This window comes from Malania oleifera, chromosome 8, assembly GCF_029873635.1.
Source record: "Malania oleifera isolate guangnan ecotype guangnan chromosome 8, ASM2987363v1, whole genome shotgun sequence".
Taxonomy (NCBI): domain Eukaryota; kingdom Viridiplantae; phylum Streptophyta; class Magnoliopsida; order Santalales; family Ximeniaceae; genus Malania; species Malania oleifera.
This window is the reverse complement of record NC_080424.1, coordinates 18,477,603-18,501,737: the sequence shown is the minus strand read 5'-3', so window position 1 is coordinate 18,501,737 and position 24,135 is coordinate 18,477,603. Positions and strand designations below refer to the sequence as shown.

The following is a 24,135-nucleotide window of genomic DNA, read 5'->3' as shown; positions in this document are numbered from 1 at the left end:
ATAAGTAAATTGAAACTCTATCAATTATCAGAACAACCATACTGCAATCCCTTCAAAGGCTCGGTAACTGACCTCTCCTTTGTCAAACCGGCCTTCTCAACCCAGATTTCTGGGGAGTCTGCAATCTCTCCAAGGCACGGTTAACGGAAATCCACACAATATCTGAGATATGTGGTTGCATTCTAATCTAAAATAGTTACGGTACTGTGCTCTACTGACTGAAATAATTCATCAAGGTTTGATATTATATAATACTAATATATATATTATCTTACTGTTTCATCATGAATCGAAAATAATCATAACACTGTAAAATTGATCTGAAAATACTGTAATAGCTTAACTGAAATAACTGTAATATTTGATCGGTAATATCTTAACTGAATAAACTGTAATATCTGAGTGTTATGGTTTTGATATTCTAGAAATCATGGTATTCTATAGATACTGTAAAATATATGTCTGTATACACTGTAATTCATAATTCTGTAAAATCTGGTAAAACATATTTCTGTGCAAAAATATTGTAAATCAAGATATTCTAAAAAACTATATAAACTTTGTACTAAAAAAATACCTACTCATGCCACAATTAATAAATCTCATGTTTTGAAATCTGTAAAACTGTATAATTTATACCTCGTATCTTAATAAAAAAATACTATAATTTACAAATAAAATTTCTGAATTTACTAGCATAACATATTTCCCTTATCTGACAAACTAGGCTCGTTTACTGATTTCTAACTTACGCCCACAGCGTTCATAATTTCAAAATCCTGAAATTATACACATACATATTTTCCTGTTAATCAACTGAATTTTCAAAATAATTTCTTTACTCACATTTCCTGAATTTATAACCTATTGATCATTTACCTGGGTTCCTGAGAACACCCACTAGGTTCCCTAACCTACCTGCAGTATAAGCCCCAGAACCCTGAATTCACAACACCCAATTTTAATCATCCCAAACACACCAGTATAATAACATCTACAACCAAATCTAGGTTCAAAAAAACCTACAAGTCAAATAACCCTTACATAACCTAATTATCATGATTTTGGGATGGTTCCCAAACTTCTCAAATCGAAATTCTGCTCTGACTATGTTGTAGAGAATCTCCTCAGGATCATCGTGGTAGTTTCTGATTGTCGAATTGGGGAGAAATGGAGCCGGAAATCTAGAGAGAAGGCGGAGTATCCTAAAATTCTAGAGAGATAATGAAGGAGGAACTAATATACTCATTAAAATCCTGATTTTCACATATATATATATATATATATATATATATATAGGTGACTTGACACGTAGCTTCGTCAACGAGCCACGTGTACTCGTCGACGAGACGAAGAAGGTAGTTCGTCGACGAAGGTAAGAATCTCGTCGACGAACCACTGGGTCCAAAACACCCTTTCTCGGTATCTTTTCGTCGACAAAACACTGAACTTCGTCCACAAATCGTATAAGGGAGTTCGTTGACAAAGTTAGGGCATTCGTCGACGAACCCTGTTTTACCTTATTTAAATTCTCCTTTTCCTCTTTATTTAATTACTATTAATTTTCGGGTCTTTACAAAAATTTAAACTTTAAATTTAAATAGGTTATCTAAGTTTCAAAAAAAAAAAAAAAAAAAAAGGTTATCTAAGTTTAAACAAAATAAGACAAACTACAAAATTTATTCAGTTATACCTAAATTTAAAGTTAAAAATTCTGTAGTACCAAAACACGAGTTTTTTACCATTTTAATTTTATTATTAAATAAAATATTAAATAATACTTTGTTTGGGAAAAAAATTCTTATTTTAAGACTTATGTAATCTCGCAAGTTGGGGTTGCGAGATTTAAACAAATCTCGCAAGTTTGTCCTGTGAGATTTGGGGAAAAAAAAAAAAAAAACAGATTTGCATGGGACACTTCCCCGATGACGTGTTTTCTGTCGTGGGCCGTCGCCACTGTTGTTTCTCCATATCCTCTGTCCTTCAGCTTTTGTTTAAAATCTCTTTCTTGGATTACACTATCCAATCCCCTTTTACCCTCCAAAATCAAAATGAAGAAGAAGATTGTTAGCCTAACAAAGGCTTTCACCTCTTGTTTTGATGGTAACAAATAAAAAGTTTTAATATCATTGTGTATTCAAGTAATAATGTTTTTCAGGAAACTTAAACAGGCAAAACCAACAAAGTTTCGAAAGATCACCAACAAGCTTAAAAGTACGTGATGTGTCATGAAGTGATCAAAAGGGAAGCTCAAAGACATCTGAAGGTGGAATGAACTCAAAGCTCGAAGATAACCATGAAGTTTCCAAAGAACAAAAAGTATTTAAATTATTAGGAAATCTTCATGTAAGTACTTCAAAGGTAAAAATATCATTGTAAATGAAAAGAAGCTCTTTAGGGGAGTAATATGGATTTAGAGATTTTATTTTAAATCTCTGGAACATATTTTTTGAAAGCAAGAAAACAAAGAAGTCAAATATTTTTGAAAAAGGAAAGAAAAATCAAAGAAAGACATCTTCAGGCTCCTTTAGTCACTTCAGGTGACCAAGGAATTTTCTGAAAAAAAATTAGAACAGGTAGTGTGTCTTCGGGTGCCTGACCTTGTATCTTTAGGCTCCTGACCTCTCTTCAAGCGACTGAGGTTGCACTTTAAACAATCAAAGTACGGCAACAGGTAGATTTTTTAAACTTCTAATTTTCAAATCTAATTGACTTACGCCCCAATCTTTTTAGAAACTTGGAGGGCACTTCAAGTAAACTTGGGCAGCATGAATGTGAATGTTTTTCAAGCCTATAAATACATGTTTTATGCTCTTCACATTCACACCAAGCATTGAACATTCTTTCAAAATCTTTCTCACTCAAAGCTCTTGCTATCTGCTATTAGTGCTGAATTGTGGCGAATTTCTTGGGAAATTTATGAGCTTTTATAACTTCTTTAAAGTATATGATTTAAGTTCTTGATTCTCATCAAAGAGAAGTAAACTGGTGATATTTACATTGAACTTCTTACTTCATTCTTTTGCATTTTGAATTAAAGTATATTAGTTTCTAAATTGTTATAATCAACTCTTTGTGTGAGCATTATTTGTACATGTCTATTAGATTTATATCTTGTAGATTGACGATTCCAATGATTGTTTGGATCGTTAGCTAAGTAAGGGGATATTGCTTAGAGAGGCGGGCTCTAGCTTAACTAAGGAGTGATTGAACAAGAGGACATCGTTTGAAGAGACAAACTCTAGCCTACTGAAGGAGTGTGTAAATGTATTATTCCGCCCGTTAAATAAACAGGTTTAGTGAATTTTTTGGTGTTTTGCATAGGCGAGGACGTAAATTGGGTATAAGCCAAACCTCGTAAAAATCTTGTCTCACTCTCTCTTTCCCTTACTCTCTTTATTTTCAGTACATATACAATTGCGTAGATGTTTTAAATGTCTGAATTATATACATTACATGAATTAGATATTAAATAAACTTAAAGGTTAATTTGCTTTTGGGATTGTGGAAACCGAAAGAGAGTACGTTAGTTGATCAATCTTTTACAAAAACTGTAAAGTAGTATGTTAATTGATTCAACACAAGACTCTAAAATTTATTGCATTTAAACTGAAAGTTCAAACAGAACTAGAGAGAGAAAGAGGCAGAGAGGGGGAGATTATTTAGATTTGGAGCTGCAATAGGAGGGAATGTAACTTCTGTTCAATGGGTTGAACTGGAGCTGACAATCCAAATCGCACCAAAACTTGACAGAGCCTAGAATCCCCACTCTCCACCTGGTCCTCACGTGACCCTTCAGGTTAAACGCAATCTTTTTCTCCTTCAGCGTCGCGTCCATGTAATCCATTGCGGCCGCGTCCAGTGGAACTGGCGATGACTCCACCTGATAATGAAACTCCATTGAACTGTTCTTTCGGACGCTGAAGGGCTCCGCCACTAGCTTCGCTATCTGCAACCCGTGGAAGTAGATCCCAAAGCCCGCGTCGTAGAAGTTTGCGTGGCAGCCAGCACAGTGCATATCACGGCGGCGCACCAGATTTAGGGGTGCGTGCGGCGATGGGCCCTAGCACGTTCTTGGACATTGGTGGTTGCGGATTAGCAGGACAGACAACATTCGGGAAAACGACGTCGGTTTCCCTCTGTGCCTCCCTCCACTCCCTCGCTTGCTCCAATTGCTACGACATCCTCGCCCTTGCTTGTGGCAATGACACCTACGCCCTTTTCCTGGAAAACTCCGTCACTCGGAATGTAATGACCTCCTATTTAACTAGGGATTTTTTTTTTTTTTTTATACTATGACATTTTACATGGTCTAATGCCCTACAAGTTAAACCTAATTATCAACCTAAGCAGCGAGAAGCAAAAATCACATAGACGTAACCATATGTAAATATATATACACTACCAATGCCAGAGTACTAACATGTTTTCCCAAAATATACACATATATCAGTTTCCCAAAATACCCTCAATTATACTGGGATATACAAAAATCCTCCACAAACATACTCACTATCTACTGACAGGGTAGTACTGAAACCCCTCTATCTGCGAGCCTGGTCTGCTCGCCTACCTGGATCACCTGAAAAATGAATCAACATTGGAATGAGTCAACGCTCAGTAAGTCGAAATATGCTATTATTAGTGTGTGGCAAATGAGTTACAATATTATGAAAACTTGTTTCCATATAATCGTATATAACTGGATACGTAAGTACAGTATAAGTAATAAAATATACCACCCTTTTCATGTAACTTAACATAACAGTATTGTAAGTTACTATTCAAAATACTTTTAGTGTACATAAGTATGTTCCCTGTTTCTGTAAAACTATATATACGTAATAATAACTAAAAATTTTCCTTGTGGATAACTGAGTGTCATGATTTAACCCCTCATGACAGGGTTGTGCGGCCCGTAGGCGGGATCTACACTGGCTGGCCGACTAGGGTAAATCACTATACTCCACCGGTTTGATCTGCCCACCTCAACCCATATCTGATGGGGAGCCTATCCACGTCAAGGGTCTATGTGATCAATCTACTACCACGTATTATCTAAATAAGTGGTTGCACTCATAACATAAATATTTGTAGCAACGGTACCATGCTCTGTAACTGTATGGTCCAACAGAGTCCGATACTATATAATATATCTCTATATACAACTATCTGATTTACCATGATTCTGAAATAACCGTAATAACCATGATACTGAATAAACTGTAACTGTAATCCATACGTCATGGTACTGAGAACTGTATAATTATAACACTGAAACTGCATAATCATAATACTGAAATTCATATAATCATAGTACTAAGATTTGTATAATTATGGTACTAAAATTCGTATAATCATGATACTGAAATTCGTAAAATCATGATACTGAAATTCGTAAAACATATCTCCGTACTATATTCATATTTTCAAGCCACACCATACTTTAATACATAATATTCATAATTTAATAAACTATATAAATTTTAAAATTACCTAACATAGTATATTTGTCTTACCAAACTACTGGAAAGCCCTTATGATATACTAGTCTAACACCCGTAGGGCCTCCTATACAATATCTTAAAAACAATATTTGTCAGAACAAAATATTAGTAATTCTTCGTCTACATCATTTCCTATAACTGTCATAAGGTAAAAAATGGACTAAAAGGCCTTATCCTGAATTTGGGATGAATTCCAACTTCGTTTTACCAACGATCCGCTTCGGCAGACTTGCAGAGAATTTGACTAGGAGCGTCATGGTGGCTTCGGATCGTCGATCCGACGATTGGCGAGGCCAAAATTGAAAAGAGAAGGGAGAGGGACCATAGGAGAGAGAGAGAGAGAGAGAGAGAGAGAGAGAGAGAGGGAGGAGAGAGAGAGAGAGAGAGAGAGAGCATTGAAAATGTGATAAAAATTCGATTTTTCACTACTTATAGGGTTAGATTCATCGACGAGACATGTCACCTCATCGACGAGTCCTTCGGTAAATTCGTCGACGAACCTTACCCTTTGTCGATGAAATTCAGGGTAGCCCAAATCCTTTTCTCGGTATTTTCTCGTCAACGAGACGAAACCTCATCGATGAGGTCCTAAAGACCTTCGTCGATGAAGCCTGGAAATTCCTTAAAATTATTATCTCCAAAATGTAATGTCATCGACGAAATCTACTGCCTCCTTCTGTTACTAATTTCATTTCTCTCCCTCATTATTATTTAAATACTATTATTCTTCGGGTCACTACACGAAAAACCTCCATCACCAACGCCATCATTGACTTGCTCGTGCTGCGGTTTACCGAAGGTCAAAACCCGGGTTGACTCGCCCTTTTGTCCAAGTTCCTCTTCTCCTGTTCTCCTACGTCTCTGCTCAAAGGCCTCGCCACGGGCATCACAGGCAGGGGATACGAATTGTGCCAGCAACAAACTAAATGCGTTGAGACCATGTAAATGTCCATGTAAATCTCACAGGATGGTCCTGCGAGATTTGGCCACCACGCATCAACACCCCAATTCCCTAATCGTTTAAATCTCACAGGATGGTCCTGCGAAATTTGTTTAAATCTCGCAGGACCATCCTGCGAGATTACATAAGCCTAAAAATGAGATTTTTTTTTTTTCTAAATAAAGTATTATTTAATATTTTATTAAATAATAAAATTAAAATGGAAAGAAACTCACCAAACACACCTAAATGCATTTTTTTAATGATGGATATTGTCTTGTGCATACATCAATTATTGGATTACATTAAGGCCCTCACTAAAAACACAATCCCTTGATTAGAAAACTCTCTCTCTCTCTCTCTCTCTCTCTCTCTCTCTCTCTCCCTCTACGTTAATTGTGATTACAACGGAGAAATAAGAAAATATTGAGAATTTTACTTATGATATTTGTCCCACATTAAAAAATTTAAATATTTAATTGGTGCTTATATATATATATATATATATATATATATGGTGTAATTTAAAACTTAATAAATTTAACGGATCAAATTGATATTCATCCATATCAAACACACCATTATGGGTGCTTATATAGATGTGTAGCCAAGACCCATAAAAAACAATTCATGAATAGTGCTTTAATCCCATTAAACATTCCTTGCCAGATACCCCACGAGTGGTTCACTGCTCCGCACTCTGTCAAATTTCCAGCAGCGCAGGCCCCTCCCCCACCTGCCGCCAGTTGGAGCCCAAACCCACACCAGCTACCTCATCCCCCTCTCTCCCTCAATCAATTACTTGCCCACCAAATCCACAAGCTCAAGCTCTCTCTCTCTCTCTCTCTCTCTCTCTCTCTCTCTCTCTCTTCTCCTCTGCCCAGGCCCCCATCGGCCATCTCTGAAGATTGATGAACAGCTCGAACTATGAGATGAAAAGCAAAATTGAGTTGTGGTAGAATATTGATGCTTATATAAAGAGAAATTTGGTCGAAACCCAGATGGAGTTGTTGGATTCTGCCGATCAGAGCAGCAACAACAACAACAAAGGCAGTAGAAGCGCTAGCTCAGACCACCATCCCCCCCAAATCCAACCAGCTTCTCTGCAACTCGTCCCTTTCCCAACCCAAACACAATTCCATCCCCAACCCGCCGATGGGTCCGGTTCGGCCCCAGCCGATGGCCCATCCGCCGCCCCCTCCACTTCAATTTCAGTCCAGCCCATTCTCCTCAACCCTTCTTCTTCAACCTCCAAGTCTTCCGCTCTCACCCCCAAGTCCACCAAAAGACCCTCCAAGGACCGCCACACCAAAGTCGACGGCCGCGGCCGCCGCATCCGCATGCCAGCAGCCTGCGCCGCTCGCGTCTTCCAGCTCACCAGAGAATTGGGTCACAAGACCGACGGCGAAACCATCGAGTGGCTTCTTCAGCATGCCGAACCCTCGATCGTCGCAGCCACCGGAACCGGCACGATCCCGGCGAACTTCTCCACCCTCAGCGTCTCTCTCCGGAGCAGCGGGTCCACGATTTCTCTGGGACCCTCTAAATCAGCCTCCCATTCTTTCTCTTTCTACGGCGATGGTGGCGCCGCTGCCGTGCTCGGCCCTCATTACGCGGCGAATCCCCATTTTCTCATCCCAAATCCGGCCGCTGAAGTACAGCTCGGCGAGAATTATCTGACGAGGAGCTTTAGAGAAGATCTGTTCAAGCAAGAGCCCCATCAGCAACGGCAGAGAGAACCGGGTCCTTCCTCTGATAAAGCACCCGGAAACGAAATTCCGGATCAGGGAACGGGCGGTTCGGGCTCTGTAAGCGTTCCGGTTCGGTCACCGCCGATCATGCCAGTTCCGGCCATGTGGGCAGTAGCGCCGGCCACTACCAACGGCGGAAACGCGTTCTGGATGCTGCCCATGACAGCGGCAGCTGCGGGCTCGGCGGTGACGGGCGCCCCCAGAGCCAGTTTGCCAGAATTGTGGACGTTTCCGGGAGGAGCCGGCGGACAGAGAGTGTTAAACTTTTCGGGCGGCGGGCATGAAGGGGGAATGGGGCGGGTTGGAGCGGTTCAATTCGCGGGGTTGGGGATCTCAGAGGGTATGTTTGCTTCCATGAATGCATACAGCGGCAACAGTAGTCATGATCAGCCTCCAGCTAGTGACAGTGGAGACGAAAGTCCCGCTGAATCCCAATAGTATGACTTCCTTCTTAGTAAAATTAATTAATGCTTTTCTTTTAACCTTCAACTCTCTCTCTCTCTGTCTCTGTCTCTGTCCAGTCATGGCTGCTTGCAGCGGTTGCTTTTGTTTTTTATCTTCCCCCACGCTTCTTTTTTTTGGATACGCTCCGGGTGTCCACGTCCGTTCTGACGGTCTTCTTTTGTTTGTCTCTTTGTGGCAGCCCCAATTATTGATTTTTCGCAATGGTATTGAGATTTTGCATAAATAAATAAATGTTGCAGTGAAATTTCTGATTAATTTATTTCTGTCCTTTTTTTTTTTTTTTTCCTTTTTCCAGGACACTATTTTGGGTAAACAATTTTGTGGTCCAAGTCCTCATACATATTTATATTATTCATTTGAATTATCAATATTTATCAATTATATTAAACAAATAATATAAAATAATATATTAAATTATGATATTATTGTCGAAAAAAATATATCCGACAATTAATCTCATAAAAAATACACAAAAATTTATACCTAAATATTATTTATATTACGTGTTTTAATGGTAATGTTTAATGAAATAATATATTCTAAAAATGTTTTTCTTATACACCTTTTTCTAATGATAAAGTTGTATTTATAGTCAAGTTTCATACTAAAATGATATATCATTGTGATTTTATATTGTTTGGATTGATCTTAAGATTTGAATCTTCTCATAATCAACATCCATTATCAAAATCTAAAATTGAAATTTATTTTTTGTCCTTAGGCAATTTTCAACACAGTTAATCATTTCATTGTCACCTATATCTAATTCAAACTTCTAATCTTTCTTTTTTTAACTTACTTCATATGTATATGACATTTTTTTTATTGTATTATCCCACCGCGTCGGTAGTTTTTACAAGTTTAATTAAATTTACCCTGCTTTATGAGAACACATTGTAAAATTAATCTAGATGCAATTATTTTATAGAGTGTAGTTTTTTGGAAAATAATTAGATATAAATATTGGATAACTTAATATGGATAATTAGTGACATTTTTCTATAAATTAGAGTAATGGATTATATCATGTAAAAAAACTGATGTTGTTTTTATATCGAGTCAAAATTATTGAATTGAATTGTAATTATAGAAAAATATGTAGATCTTTCTACCTATAACCTTAAGAAATTAATCTAATCTTATCGGTTAGGCAAAAATCAATATTAAGCCGAATAGTTAAAGGATGTGGGTTTGTGTTGATTTGGACTAATTTGATTATCAAGTGGGTTGTGTCGGGTTAGTGGTTTAGCTTATTAAAATAACCCAATATCGTCTTAACATAAAAAGAGTTGGGAGCATTCCTTTTAATATTCCCGGCGATGGAATTTAACAATTCCAGTTCGTGGGTGTTGACAAAAGGGAAAAAGAAAAGAAAGAGGAATTACTATATATATATATATATATATATATATGAGAGTTTTGCCAAATATGATAATATGTATTACATTAAATCAGACTTTACCTTGATCAGCGAGACCTAGGGACGAAGGACGCTTATCCGTAGGTTTGGTGCTGCACCAGGGGGTCAGAAGGACTCGTTGGTGGCTGGAATTTTTATGTAAATAAAAAAAAAAAGATATTTTTTAAACTTTATAATTTTCAATTTTGTATTGATAATACAATATAAAAAAGAAAAATTTGAAAGTAATTAAAAAAATATTATATCTATTGTCGAACAATATTATCAATCATATTAAATAATAAAATACAAAACATATTTACACAGGATCAAAACATTATATACATAAATATTACCACATTAAAAATAAAAATTAGAACAGTTCAAATTGTGTTGTTCATAAATCTCAAGTAATTATCGATTATTACTAATATATTCGAATTAGATAAATTAAGCACTAAACTTACAAACTAACTCGTTCGGATTGTAAATTATTTAAAATTAATTTTTGAAAACAATTTGATCTAGGGGAGTAAAATTTGAATAGTTATTTGAATGATTCAAAGTATAGTGAATATTACTGCATCGAAGATGGTGGCTGACTTCTTTAAAATCAAAAGTAAATTACAGCTTTTTCCACAAGAACTCCTTCGATACAAACAGGATAAAACCTATTTGAAAATATGTCGCAATCATACCTTTATTATTAATTTAAGAGAGAATATTCTGGGCACATCTATTTTTCTACGAAGCTTCCTGAAAGATTTTAAGGCCAAAAGGATTTTTCTGAATAATTCAATGTCATATTTGAATCACTCTGATCAAAAAATCAATTGACTATTTATTTAAATTAGTTCTGTTTTGAAGCTTTTAATTTTTTAGGGTTTAAAGTTGAAGTTTGGATCAATGATCACTGCTAAATGAAAGTTAATTGGATCGAACCGATATATTATAAAATTATATATTACATAATAATTTAATCATTTAAATAAAAAAAATTATTTATAATAAATTTAACAAATATTAACCAGTCAGTCAGATTGCTGATTTTTGTTTTTAGATTTCTTTTTCTAACTTTTAGGGGTTGTTTGGTATCACTCTAAAAAAATATGAAAATGCAAACTAGAAATGAAGCAAAAAAGTAGAAATAAAGACTAAAAGTTAGAAATTGGCAAACTATTTGGTTATAAAAATATGATTAAAAGAATAGAAAGTTAAAGTAATATGAATTAAAAAAAATGCTATAATAAAAATGAATATTACTATATTTCCATATTTTACTTTAATGTTATTGTGCATGACGATTGAAAAATAGTAAAAGTATTTTATAATTAGCTTTTATTATTTTTATTTTTCAAAAAATTATGTATATTTTTATTTTAATTATATTTAAATTCTTATGATCATTTAGTTTTAATTAAAAAGTGTGCATAAAATGAATGATTTAATTTAAAAAAAATATTTTTTAATATAAAAATTTTCTAGTAACAGATTGTCAAAACAACTAAAAACCATAAAAATTGATTTTCATCTTCTTCATAAACAGTTGAAAACTAACAATAGAAATGGAAATTGACAATATAAACAAATGCCTTTTTATAGTTTGTTTCTTCACTTAAAAAAAAAAAAAAATGTAAACAGAAACTAACAATGACACTAAACAGGCCCTTAGTTTTCGTTTTTGATTTATGTTCTTTATATTCATAATTTTTTATAGTGATGATGATGCCAAATTACCCTAGAATTTTGATGAAGTATTTGAAATGATTCAATTTTAAGCAAACCGAAACTTCAATTTATTTTTAGTAATGGGAGAGGTATGGTTCTATAAATTGAACCATGTCCAATCTTACTTACCTTCCTTTTTAGCCCTTACAAAGTTGTTCCTAAGGCCTTCCTGTCACGCCCCAAACCCGGTAATGGGACCTAGGGTGTGATATAGTAACCTAACATATCCCTGTATCATACAAAATACCAATGATACCATAAAAAATAAGGGTCCGACTCCGTGGGGTTCCCGTACACCCTATACACGTTCGCATACATGACAAATAGGTAGTGAAAAATGTTCTTTCTATACATACATTATATCATACCAAAGTCTATACAAAAAAATATAAACTCCACAATACAAAACATAAACCCGAGCATCGGCCAAAACCCCAAAATGACAATCCGATAGAGTCCTAATACTTACGCAAGTACTACCCGCAGTACACCGACCACTACACTCCCAAAACAGGGACGCTAGTACCGGTTACTCGAAAGACCTAGAAAACATGTACATACGATAGGGGTGTGACACCTCTCGGTAAGGAAGAATCAGGTTATATCGGTGTGTAGCATATAAATGTTATCATGACATATAACATACACATTTCCTGCTCAATTACTATTTTACCCTTCGCTTATTTATTTATTCCATATATCACGGTTCAGGTTCTTACACTTCCGTATTAAAGTCTTAATCTCAAATTAGGATTAATACTCCCCAGATGATGTAAGTATCAATCTTGTTAGTAAAATTTAAAAGTCAAACAAACTATATCAAATAATATTAGTACTCGCTAGAAGATAAGATTAGTTTGCAAACCCTCCTTCCCCCTCTTGGATGGATTTTTCATTTAAAAAGTCAAAATGAGAATGTAATACATATATAAAATAACCCTTTAGTTTTAAAAATTTTTTAATTTTTTTTAAAAAATTAGAAAATATGAATTTGAAAATTTTAAAAGTTATGATTATATTTTTCTAAAAAATATTATTTTCTAGGACTTTCATCTCACATATTAAAAAATTAATCATGCAATAGTTACATTAATTTATTTTATATATATATATATATATATATATATGTTTTGGTCATTTTAAATATTTTTACACTTTAGCCCTTTTTTTACAAAAAATTAGGAACAAACTTTTCTTTCTAATAACTTCTTGACAAGAGGATTAGATTATTTTTACAATGTTATGAAACGGCTCATTTTCATTAGTTGTGTTCTAAAAAAGTATAGCCCAAATTAAGCAAGATGATATAATAAATAAATAATTCTTGATCAATTAAAAAAATATTTCATTTGCAAAAAAAAAAATTAAATAAAATTCAATGAAAGTTCAAATTCTCCTTATCATAATTGAATCATGGAAGGGTAATTTCAATCAATTTTTAAAAAACAAAAAAAAAATAATAGCATATCATCCCCAATTTAAAACCCTAAATAATAATTCTACACAAGATTCTATACAACCATATTTGAGATACAAGAATCAAAACATTTTAAAATGGTTCCAAGAATATCTCAAATTAAGTTTCTCCATGCTCAAAATAATGTATGCTTCAATTGAGATTTTCAATTGATCAAAGGAGGAAAGAGATAATATTCATTTTTACAAAACAAGATAGAGTGTGAATTATTCAAATTCAAACTTTTTTAAAAAATATTTAAGAGATGACAAAGACAATACCACTTATTATTATCTTAAAATTTATCTTGGATGATTTTTCAAAAAAATAGGCCAAGAACATGCCAGTTTAGATATCACTTGAGATACCTATGATATCATAATAAAATAGGAGGTCCTTGCCTTTAGGATCATCCAAAATCCAGTTTTTGTTTTAATTTTTTTTTAAAATTTAAGAAAAAAATTTCTTGGTTGAAATTTCTTTGTCCTGAATCTATTCGCTAATATGCATCTTACACATAAATCTCTCTCTCTCTCTCTCTCTCTCTCTCTCTCTCTCTCTCTCTCTCTCTCTCTCTCTCTATCTATCTCTCTCTCTCTCTGTGAAAATCCCTCCGTAATTTCAAGTGCAAATTTTCTTAATCTCACCGAAATGCTCTACTTTATAAATTCACACGGAAAAAATTAAAAATCATAAACCCACTCCTTCCCCTTCGAGGAGGCCAATGTTGTTTTTTTCCACAAAAAGTTCCTTTTGGGTCGAATGTAAATAGCATATTCTACTGGTTAATTGAAATTTTCAAACTTTTCTTACTATTATACCCCACCATTTTTTTTTTTATATAGTAGATTTTATCATAGTAAAAAGGTTTAATCCATGCATAAAGGAAAAAAGTGGGTGAGTACATCTATCCTATAAATGCACCAAAGATAGGCATGAGACATAGTGGTATAGATCTTCAATCACTATTGTTCAGCCCTTTTTCATCCCTAATATGTCATTTTGAGAGCAAATTGTCTACGTCAAATTTTTATAGAGTCTATTTAATCAAAATTTGAGCAATCCTTGATTAATTGATCAAATAATTGACAAAAAAATAAGTTAACAGCAATTATTTAAGAGTCATTTATCCTTTTCTAGATTTTAGGGAGCATGTGTCAAGTTTGGACTAATTTCAACCTTCAATGATTTATTTTATAGTTTAGTTCACCTCTTTATTAGAATAAGATTCTATCCTTAGCCTAATTAAGATTTCATTGAGAATAGTATAAGGGTTGTGTTCAAATACCCCTTTGGACAATGAGTGAAGCTCCTTGCATCTTAAGACATTTATATATATATATAATTAGAGCAAAACCCTTGCTTCCAAATTCTATAAAAGAGAGGCTTTAGATTCCCAAATAGTGGGGATAAATATATATAGTTAGAGCAAAACCCTTGCTTCCAAATTCTATAAAAGAGAGGCCTTAGATTCCCAAATAGTGGGGATAAAAGAAAAAAGAAGAGGAAAACCTTAGAAGGGAGAGAAATTCCTATAAAAAGAGTGGCTATAGGAAGAGATATAATTTCTTGAGCATAGCATTCTTAGATTTCTTGGGTATTCTTGAAGGTGCTTTGGTCTAGGGATTCATGGTATGTTCTCCCTTTATTTTGTATGCTTGTTCTTGTGTTAATAGCATATGCTCCTTATGTTTGCTATGATAGAGATTTCATGCTTGTTTCATCTTGGTGGCGTTAGGTAGATTAGAGCCTCCTCGTACCATCTACTATGAATGTCATAATAACATCCTCTCCTTACATCATGAAAACCACCACCATCATTTTCTTTTTCTTCTTTCTCCTTTCTTGCTCTAGTTATATCGAGTTTATGCACGTGTTTTAGAAAGAGAACGTGATGAGGGATAAGGCTTATGCATGTGTTTTAGATAGACAATTTATGTGTGTTTTGGAGAGTGGAAGTTTATGTGCAACTTCAAAAGAGAGTTTATGCATGATATAAGTGAAACTAATGAGAAAGAAAGTGGGGTTTATTTATGGTGGAGAAATAATGATAAATAAAATCATAGATGCCTAGAGAAAGAAGGTAGAATAAGAAAGGTATTGTTTATGGTGTGGCTCTTATACTTTAGTTTTCATAAATAAAGAAGAAAGAAAATCATGAAGGGGCAGCACAGTAGGGGCTCGTCGATGAGTTCCCTGTGATCATCAACGAGGAGACAGCAAGGACTCGTCAACGAGTGTCCTGTGCTTGTCGATGAGAAGATCCCGAGAGGTTCAAAAGTTCAGAGTTTCTAAGATACCGAGAGTAGAAAATTGGGATCGTCGACGAGTGGAATGATTCGTCAATGAGTGTTCTTCTTGGTCTCGTCGACAAATCCCATGTTCTCGTCGACGAGAAGTTCTAGGCTGCGAGCAGTTTTTTGAATTTTGAATTTGAATATTGGGGTGGTTTGGTAAACAGAGGGAAACCTCCAAGAGAGTGTTATATATGTTATTTTGAGCATGTATTGAGAGAGTGTGATCATTTGAGAAGTGTATTGTGTACTTTACGATTTTCATAGTGAAATTTGGGTGTTATTGCTTCCGTGGATGTAGGTTTTGCCGAACCCTGTAAATCTTGTTGTTATTCTTATTCTTGTTACGTTATTTACTTGTTGTATTTATTCTGATGTGCATCTTAATTATTTGATCCATATCACAACAAGTTGGTATCAGAGCGATTGTTGTTATGGCATCAAGATCGTCTTCTGCAAGATTTGACATCGTCAAATTTGATGGAATCGGGAACTTTGGTTTATGGTAGAGGAGAGTGAATGACATTCTTGTACAACAATTAATGGGAAAGGCATTACTTGATGTTCAACAGGATAGAATGGAAGAGGCAACATAGGGAGATTTGCAAGCAAAGGCCGCTTCTACAATACGCTTGTGTTTGGCCGATGAAGTAGTCTATCAGGTGATGGAGGAGGATTCTCTAGAGGTTATGTGGTGAAAGTTAAGAGCGCCGGTACATGTCCAAATCTCTCAATAATAAACTTTTTCTTAAGCAACATTTGTATTAGTTTAAGATGGAAGGATCAAACTTAGATCAACATATTAATGTTTTCAATCAAATTATTTGTGATTTGATGAGAGTTGATGTTAAGTTTGATGAGGATGACAAAGCTTTGATGTTGTTAAACTCTTTGCCCTCGACTCATACCTATGAAAATCTTGTGACCACTCTTACGTGGGGAAAAGAAACTCTTGATCTAGAAGAGGTAACAAGTGCTTTGCTAAATTTTCATCAAAAATTGAAAATATGTGATGAAAGAGAAGGATTTGTGATAAAGGGTTAAAGTCAGAAATCCTAAAATCAATCCAAGAAGAAGAAAGAAATCCGGTGTTATAAATGTGATAAAAAGGGGCATGTGAAACCAGAGTGTCCGGATTGAAAGAAGGGAAATTCTGATAAATATGAGGGTACTTCAAAATCTATGAATATTGTTCAAGAAGAAGGTTTAGTGTGTAGTGATGGTAATGTTCTATCAGTTTCAGTAGGTTCGGATAATCTAACGGACTCTTGAATACTTGACTCGGCATGTTCTTATCACATAACTCCGAACAAGGAGTGGTTTAGCACTTACAAGTTAGTGAATTCTGGATTGGTTCTTATGGGTAATGATGTTTCTTGCAAGATCATTGGCATAGGAAATGTAAAGATAAAAATGTTTGATGGTGCTGTAAGAACATTATGTAATGTAAGACATATACCAGAGTTGAGAAAGAGTTTGATATCACTTGGTACATTGGATTGTAATGGCTTTAATTACAAGTCCAAAGGTGGAATTCTGACTGTATGGAAAGGTAATCTAACTGTAATAAAAGGGCAGAAACTAGATGACAATATCTACACATTGCAGGGAACTATCGTTCTAGGTGGAGCTACAATTGTAGATGTTGAATCAGATGAGACCGTCTTGTGGCATATGCGTCTTAGGCATATGAGGAAATACGACATGAAGGAAATACACAAGAGGAAAATTTTGAAGGGCTTGAAATCATCTCAGCTGGAATTTTGTAGGATTTGTGTTCTTGGAAAATAGAATAGGGCAAAATAGAATAGGGCAAAGTTCAAATCAACTAAACACAAGATAAAGGGTAATCTTGATTATGTGCATTCAAATGTTTGGGGCCCGATTAGAGTTGCATCAAAGGGTGGACATGTATATTATGTGAGTTTCATTGATGATTACTCATGGAAGGTCTGGGTTTACTTAATGGGTCATAAATTAGATACGTTTGCCAAGTTTAAAATTTGAAAGGCTGAAGTGAAAAACCTGACAAAGAGGAGAATCAAATACTTAAGGTTGGATAATGGGACCAAGTACGCTAATTCTTGGTCTATGGAGTTTTGTGTGGAGCAAGGCATTAAGAGACACTTTACAGTTCATCGGACACCCCAACAAAATGGTGTGGCAGAACGGATGAATCAGACTCTTTTTGAAAGGGCTCTATGACGCCCTAATTTTTCATACCATTTTTTTTTTCATATAAACAACACACATAACCATAAACCGGCCATATCAACCACTGATACCATAATACATAACCCGATCTGAAAGTGGGTACCGGGTATACAATCATACTCATATACATGATCCTAATAGCGGAAGTCATTTCATATATACATATACATACCACAGCGAATACACATATCAAAGTATTACCATCCATATATACAAGTCTAATACAAAAACTCGAGGGGAATCAAACCTCCCTAACACAAAATACTCACCCTGTCTACCCAAGGTATCTACTCTCCTCTACCTCGGAGCTCTATCATCAACTCTATCTCGGTTTCCTAAAATATTTAAATGATTGGGTGAGACACATCTCAATAAGATGGAATAAATTATCTACTATGTGTGATAGTATGAGATTCATTATATCATAACATACATTTGTTTCAGTAACAATATCTTCTGAGAAAATATACCAATTCCATAATCATAACCAAATAGATATAAAACACAAGTTTTCAAAAGCTTTTACTTCCATTTCCAAAATCATTCATTCGTAACCCAAGTTACCGGCGAAGTTCCTGAGAATAGGAAAGCTAACCCACCCATACAAGTAGCTTCCCTTCGCCCTGATATCATTTTCAGCCTAACTCGATTAAATCGGGTTTAGCTACAACTGATACTTATCAGAGCATTCACCTTACTTAGTAAGCCCCCAAGAGGTGTGTTCTACTTCACTTTAATTATTTATTAACTCACGCTGTTCATTTCTCATTTTCTTTCTTGTTTCCATTCTCATTTCATTTCCATTTCCATTTTCCTTCCCATTCCCATATTAAGATCATAAGTGTCACTTGTTACCAATACATCTGTGTCTATACTCATGGCTGCCCTGAGAATATCTTTCCACGTCATGTTTCCCCCCATGAATAGGGTTGTGCGGCCTGAAGGCTGGACCTAACCGCAATTGGCCAACCCGGTTAGGTCAAAAATCATCATATATCCCGTATCTATAGTATGATTGGCCGGCCAATAGCCCTGATCCGGACTCAGGGGGCACAACAACTCTACTAAACAGTTCAGTTGATTATCACGCCATGCGCTCCACGAGCCCGTGTGGTTGCACTAACACCACTAGCAATGGTACCGTGTTCAAAATTTCCATATCCATCCATTAGGGTTATCTCTGCCACATACCAGCATTTATTATGTGGAATTGGCATTTCATTAATCACATGTCTGTATTCATATTTCAGAATTTCACATTTCAATTCTCATTATTCAGTATTCATATTGCAGAATTTTGCATTGCAATATTTACATTTCACATATTCACATTTCTCATAATCATATTTCTCATATTCACATTTCTCATTTTCATTTTGTAAAATTAACATTACAATATTTTCATACCAGTATTCACATATCATTATTCTCATTGCAGTATTATCATTGCAATGTCCACATTTTTAGTATTCTCAACACATTTCATCATTTCAAAATTCATCTCATCTCATAATAACATATACATAATTCATTTCATGTAATTTAATGTTTCTCAATACACATTTCCATATTTCACATTTCATCATTTCTCAGAAGATACATACTCCCGTGTATTTCATTTTCATCATTTTTCCACATTTCAAATCTCATCTATCATTTCACATCCCATAATCTCATATTCTCAATGTAAATCATTCAACTCTATTTCAAATATATTTCAATACAAATCATATGCCACAAAAATTTCATCTGCTATTTATATCATAATAAATTTAAGGTATAATAACATAATATCACTTTCACATATTTTTTTAGCCATAATTTTCAATAAAAAAATGCTATAATTTTGTAACACCTCGAACCCTTCAACCCGATCTGGTGCCTTATACCTGATAAAATCCTGATAATCCATAAATAAATACCATGTGTAACGGAAAAAATAACTATGATCCTCAATCATAATAATAAATACTAGAGTTTACTATTTCTATCCATAATTCATAATAACCATTCATCACCTGTATTCTCATATATACACATGTCTCCAAAAACATTCAATATTCACAAACACCAGTTTGTTCCACAACTATCCATATCTCAGAAGACTTAAAACATAAAACAGGAAACATAACTTATATACACATCCCAAAATATCATTAAATTGTTTATACCCTTTCTCTATCTATAACCCCAAAAATGTTATCAACCTCGAACTCTCTAAGCTTGATCTCGTGACGTTCTTGAAAAAGATAAATTCGTATTCGGGTGAGACACATCTTAGTAAGGGGAAAAACAATATATATTAAAACAGCGGTGGTCAACATGAGATTCATAAATAGCATATTATTATCATTTGCAAACCATTAATATAAATTCTTAAAACCATTTTCTGATCCTAATCAAACACAAGCAAAGTATTTACCCACGAGACTACCCGAGGATAGGGGTGATTACCCACCCATACAAGTAGCACCCATCTGCTCTAATATTTTAGGCAACCCAAAGGTCACAACTGAAGCATACTAGGGCACTCATCTTACTCAGTAAGCCCTTAAGTGATAGATTAATCTCGTACTTACACAGTTCATACAAAAGTTTACTAGTGAAGGCTCCCAAGAATAAGGAAATCTACTCGTCCATACAAATAGTTTCTCTCTGATCTAGTACGTTATACAACCTACTGCTACATCTGATACTACTAGTGCACTCTCCTTACTCAGCAAGCTCTCAGGCGAAGAGTTTGCCTCGTCCTAACGTAACATGTTCTACTAACATAAATACTTGATAATATCATGATACATTATTCTGTTTGTCGTTATTCTACCATTCATAACTATTCATGTTCATAACTTTAGCATTTCATAACATTTCACTTCACGTAACCTTTCACATTTTATATCTTTCACATTTCATATTTCATGCCCATTTCATTCACATTTTCATTTCATTCATTCGTACTACAGCTCCTTTTAGCTGTACATTAGTTAATCCACATAGAAATGTGATGGAATCTACTAACACAGCTCCTTTTAGCTGTCATCAATTAGTCTATAGCTCCTTTTAGCTGTCAATGTATATATGGTTGCATTATCAAACACAAGCAACATAATCCTTATAACATTTTATTATCAATGCATTTCTTACATAGCCTGCATCTCTTATATATAACATATGTTTACACTACATTACCATCTACTCATGCCACACAATTTTACAGTAAAATCTATACATTGCCTGTAAAATAAGCCAACCAACATTTAACGTTTATATACTAAAAATATACCTTCATTTCTTACATAATTATCCTGAAAATATCTTACTCTTTGATCAGTTCATTTTCACATATACATAGCTAAATAAGCAACCCTAAGCTCAAAAAACATAATTTACATGGTTGGCATTTTATACCCACATGATAATATATATTGTAAGAACCTGAACCATGATAATGAGTATATATATATATATATAAAGAGAGGGACATTTTGGTAAAAGAGCAGATTCGTCGACCAAGCTAGATTTCGTAGACGAAGCCTTCATTCTTCTCGTTGACAAAATTTAGAGACTCGTTGATAAGGAGAAGCCTAGGAGTCTCGGAAAAACCGGTGTTCTCAAATTCGTCAACGAAGGCTATGTAAGATTCGTCGATGAGGACACCATTTCGTCGACAAAATTGGGCCAGGTTAAAGGGCTATAAAAGAAAATTTCCATTACTTCTTCACTAAGTAACTTAGAAAATCTCTCTCTCTCTCTCTCTCTCTCTCTCTCTCTCTCTCTCTCTCTCTCTCTCTCTCTCTCTCTAAAACGCTCCCTACTCTCTATCTCTCTTTAGTTTCTTCGCCGATCGTTGACGGAATCAGAAATCTGAAGTTACCACGAGGATCGTGGAAGGATTCTCTACAATTTCTACGAATCGGAATCTCGTTTTAGAGATTTTCGAGTTTTGGCAGAAAATCGAGGTAAGGCTCGGTTTTCATTTCTGATCCGGTAGTTTTGTAGGTAACTGTCTTGTGAGTATAGTCTGTACTGTTGGTTGTAGGTTTTGTACTCGGTTCGCTGTTTAGGGGCCTTGGAGTTCAGGATTTGCTTTCAGGGAAAAAGTAAGGGGAACTATGTTTATATTGGTTATTTTCAAAATCGAAATCGGTGGAATTGTGGTCCACGATCCTATGTGTGTTTTGGCTACTCATTTGGGGGGATCTAACGAGGAAAACTATGGGTTTTTCATTATTACATTTTTGGGAAAAAAAGGGTGACGGGCTGAAACCCGAGTTTTGTTGAAAATTAAGTATATGTGTTATTTATACTATGATATTAAGATGGTCATGCCTTGACTTGTTTAAACTGTATTTGTTTGGAAAACCATGATTTAGATTACCAAATGAGTGTGGTTTGTTTGGTTATATGAGCATGCATATGTTGTATCGTGAAATAGGAACGGGGTTTCGAATTGTTCCAAGTTTAAAAATTTGGCTTTTATCGAAGAGTGTGCAATACCACTAGATTAGCCGGCTTTCGAGCCGAAGGGTGTGCGAGCACCAGATCTGCACCGGTTCAACGCTGATGTTATGTCAGGTTATCGGGTGCATCGGCATTGGCCGAAGGGTGTGAAATATCACCAGACTACCGGGGTTGGCCGAAGGGTGTGAAATACCACCAGATCACTAGTTTTTACCGAAGGGTGTGAAATACCACCAAACAGTCCGACTTTGAGCTAAAGGATGGGATGACACCATATCGCATTGCTTGGTTTGTGAAAATACTGGAACTGTTTTGATTGTTTTGACTATTGATTTATGCATGTTGTGTATCATGATAACACTCAAATGTCACACACCGATATAACCTGTGTTCTTCCTTATTGAGAGGTGTCTCACCCTTGCTGTGTGTACATTTTTACAGGTCCTTCGAGTAACTGGAATTAGTGTCCTGGTGTAGGGAGCGTAGTCGCCGGTTTACTACGTTTAGCGCTGAGTAAGTGTTAGACTGTAATTTTTGGTGGGTTGCCATTTTGGGATGTGTTGGGCACCCGTTTGTACGTTTTGATAGAGCATTATGTCTGCTCTTGTATAGACTCTAGTATGGTACTGCATATGTATATATGGTTTTTCCACTGCGTATATGATTGTGTTAGGATGTGTTTAGGGTGCCTGGGAACCCCACGGGATCGGACCCTCATCCTTTGTACTATATCTGTGATGATTTGTATGATACAAAGACAAATTAGATTACATTCTCACCCCCGGGTCCCATTTTCGAGTTCGGGCGTGACATATACATATATAACATAGTCTATTTTCATTTAATTCATGAAAACCTAATTTAATATATATATTTCCCCCTTACCTAACTCCTTGAACTACACCAACAGGTATCCAAAACTGATGCCTATGATGTTCACCCGGACCCTTGTTCAATTTAAAACCCTAGTTTAATTAAATAAACCCTAAATAAACTAGTATTTCTGTATTTTCTCAACTTATAAACTTCAATTAAACCTTTAAAAACCCAACACTAGGAATCCTAACCCTTACCTCAACTTAGGAGCATTTCCCAAAAAGCCTCGTTTAGAAAACCGATCCGCTAGATGTGTAGAGAATCTTCTCTAGAACACCTTAGCAACCTCCGATCATCGATTCGGGCTGAATTTGGACCGAATTCTTAGAAAAAAGGGAGAGAGACGAGTTTAAAGAGAGAAATACGAAGGAAAAATGATTTTCTTCATAGAGAAGTTTCCCCAAACCTTCTTATACTCATCTTTGCCATGTGGACTCGTCGACGAGAAGATAGGACTCGTCAACGAACCACTGAAGAACACTCGTCGATAAGGCTGTAAGCTCGTCGACAAGTTTCAAAACATATCAAACCCTCTCTGTTAATCCTCGTCGACGAGACATGTATACTCGACAATGAGGCTCACAAGATTTCTCGTCGACGAGAAAATCCTGCTCATCGACGAGCACCTGCTTATTATCCTTTTTAAATTTCTTTTCCCTTTCTTCTATTTTCCCTTTTCCTTTTATTATCTTTCTTATTATTTTAAATTATTAAAATTCTCTGGGTTGTTACATTCTCCCCTCCTTACAGAAATTTTGTTCTCAAAATTTTTCCTTCTAATTCATTTTTTCCTCATTTCAAACATTTATAAACTCATTCTATTTCATATATCCATACTATTCATGACAAAACATCATCATATAACTTTTCCAGCTATCCATAATTTAACTAAATCATTACTTTTTAAATCATAAATCCATACCTGCTTCTCTGATGGCATCCTCCTTAGCTTGAAGTGTATATAGTTGGGCTGGAGCACCCCTCCCAAGTGGTACCTACTGTTTTCCCCGATCCTGGTTCTGAACAGATACCATAGGCAACGGT

The 24,135-nt window shown here is 35.2% G+C and overlaps 2 protein-coding genes across 2 annotated transcripts; one reads left to right on the top strand and one right to left on the bottom strand.

The window, feature by feature from the left end:
- Nucleotides 1–3,570: 3,570 nt before the first annotated feature.
- LOC131162376 (uncharacterized) lies at nt 3,571–4,122 on the bottom strand. Its single transcript, XM_058118792.1, has one exon. It carries the CDS (start codon nt 4,016–4,018, stop codon nt 3,659–3,661), a length of 360 nt encoding a protein of 119 aa, XP_057974775.1. The 5' UTR covers nt 4,019–4,122; the 3' UTR covers nt 3,571–3,658.
- Nucleotides 4,123–6,976: 2,854 nt separating this feature from the next.
- On the top strand, nt 6,977–8,918 carry LOC131162375 (transcription factor TCP23). The gene has a single exon (XM_058118791.1). The coding sequence runs from the start codon at nt 7,449–7,451 to the stop codon at nt 8,634–8,636; it is 1,188 nt and encodes a 395-aa protein (XP_057974774.1). The 5' UTR covers nt 6,977–7,448; the 3' UTR covers nt 8,637–8,918.
- The last annotated feature ends 15,217 nt before the right edge of the window (nt 8,919–24,135 follow it).

Excerpts from the sequence above, each read along its gene's own strand:
- LOC131162376 (XM_058118792.1), bottom strand. The coding sequence starts at position 4,018 with ATGCACTGTGCTGGCTGCCACGCAAACTTCTACGACGCGGGCTTTGGG.
- LOC131162375 (XM_058118791.1), top strand. The coding sequence starts at position 7,449 with ATGGAGTTGTTGGATTCTGCCGATCAGAGCAGCAACAACAACAACAAA.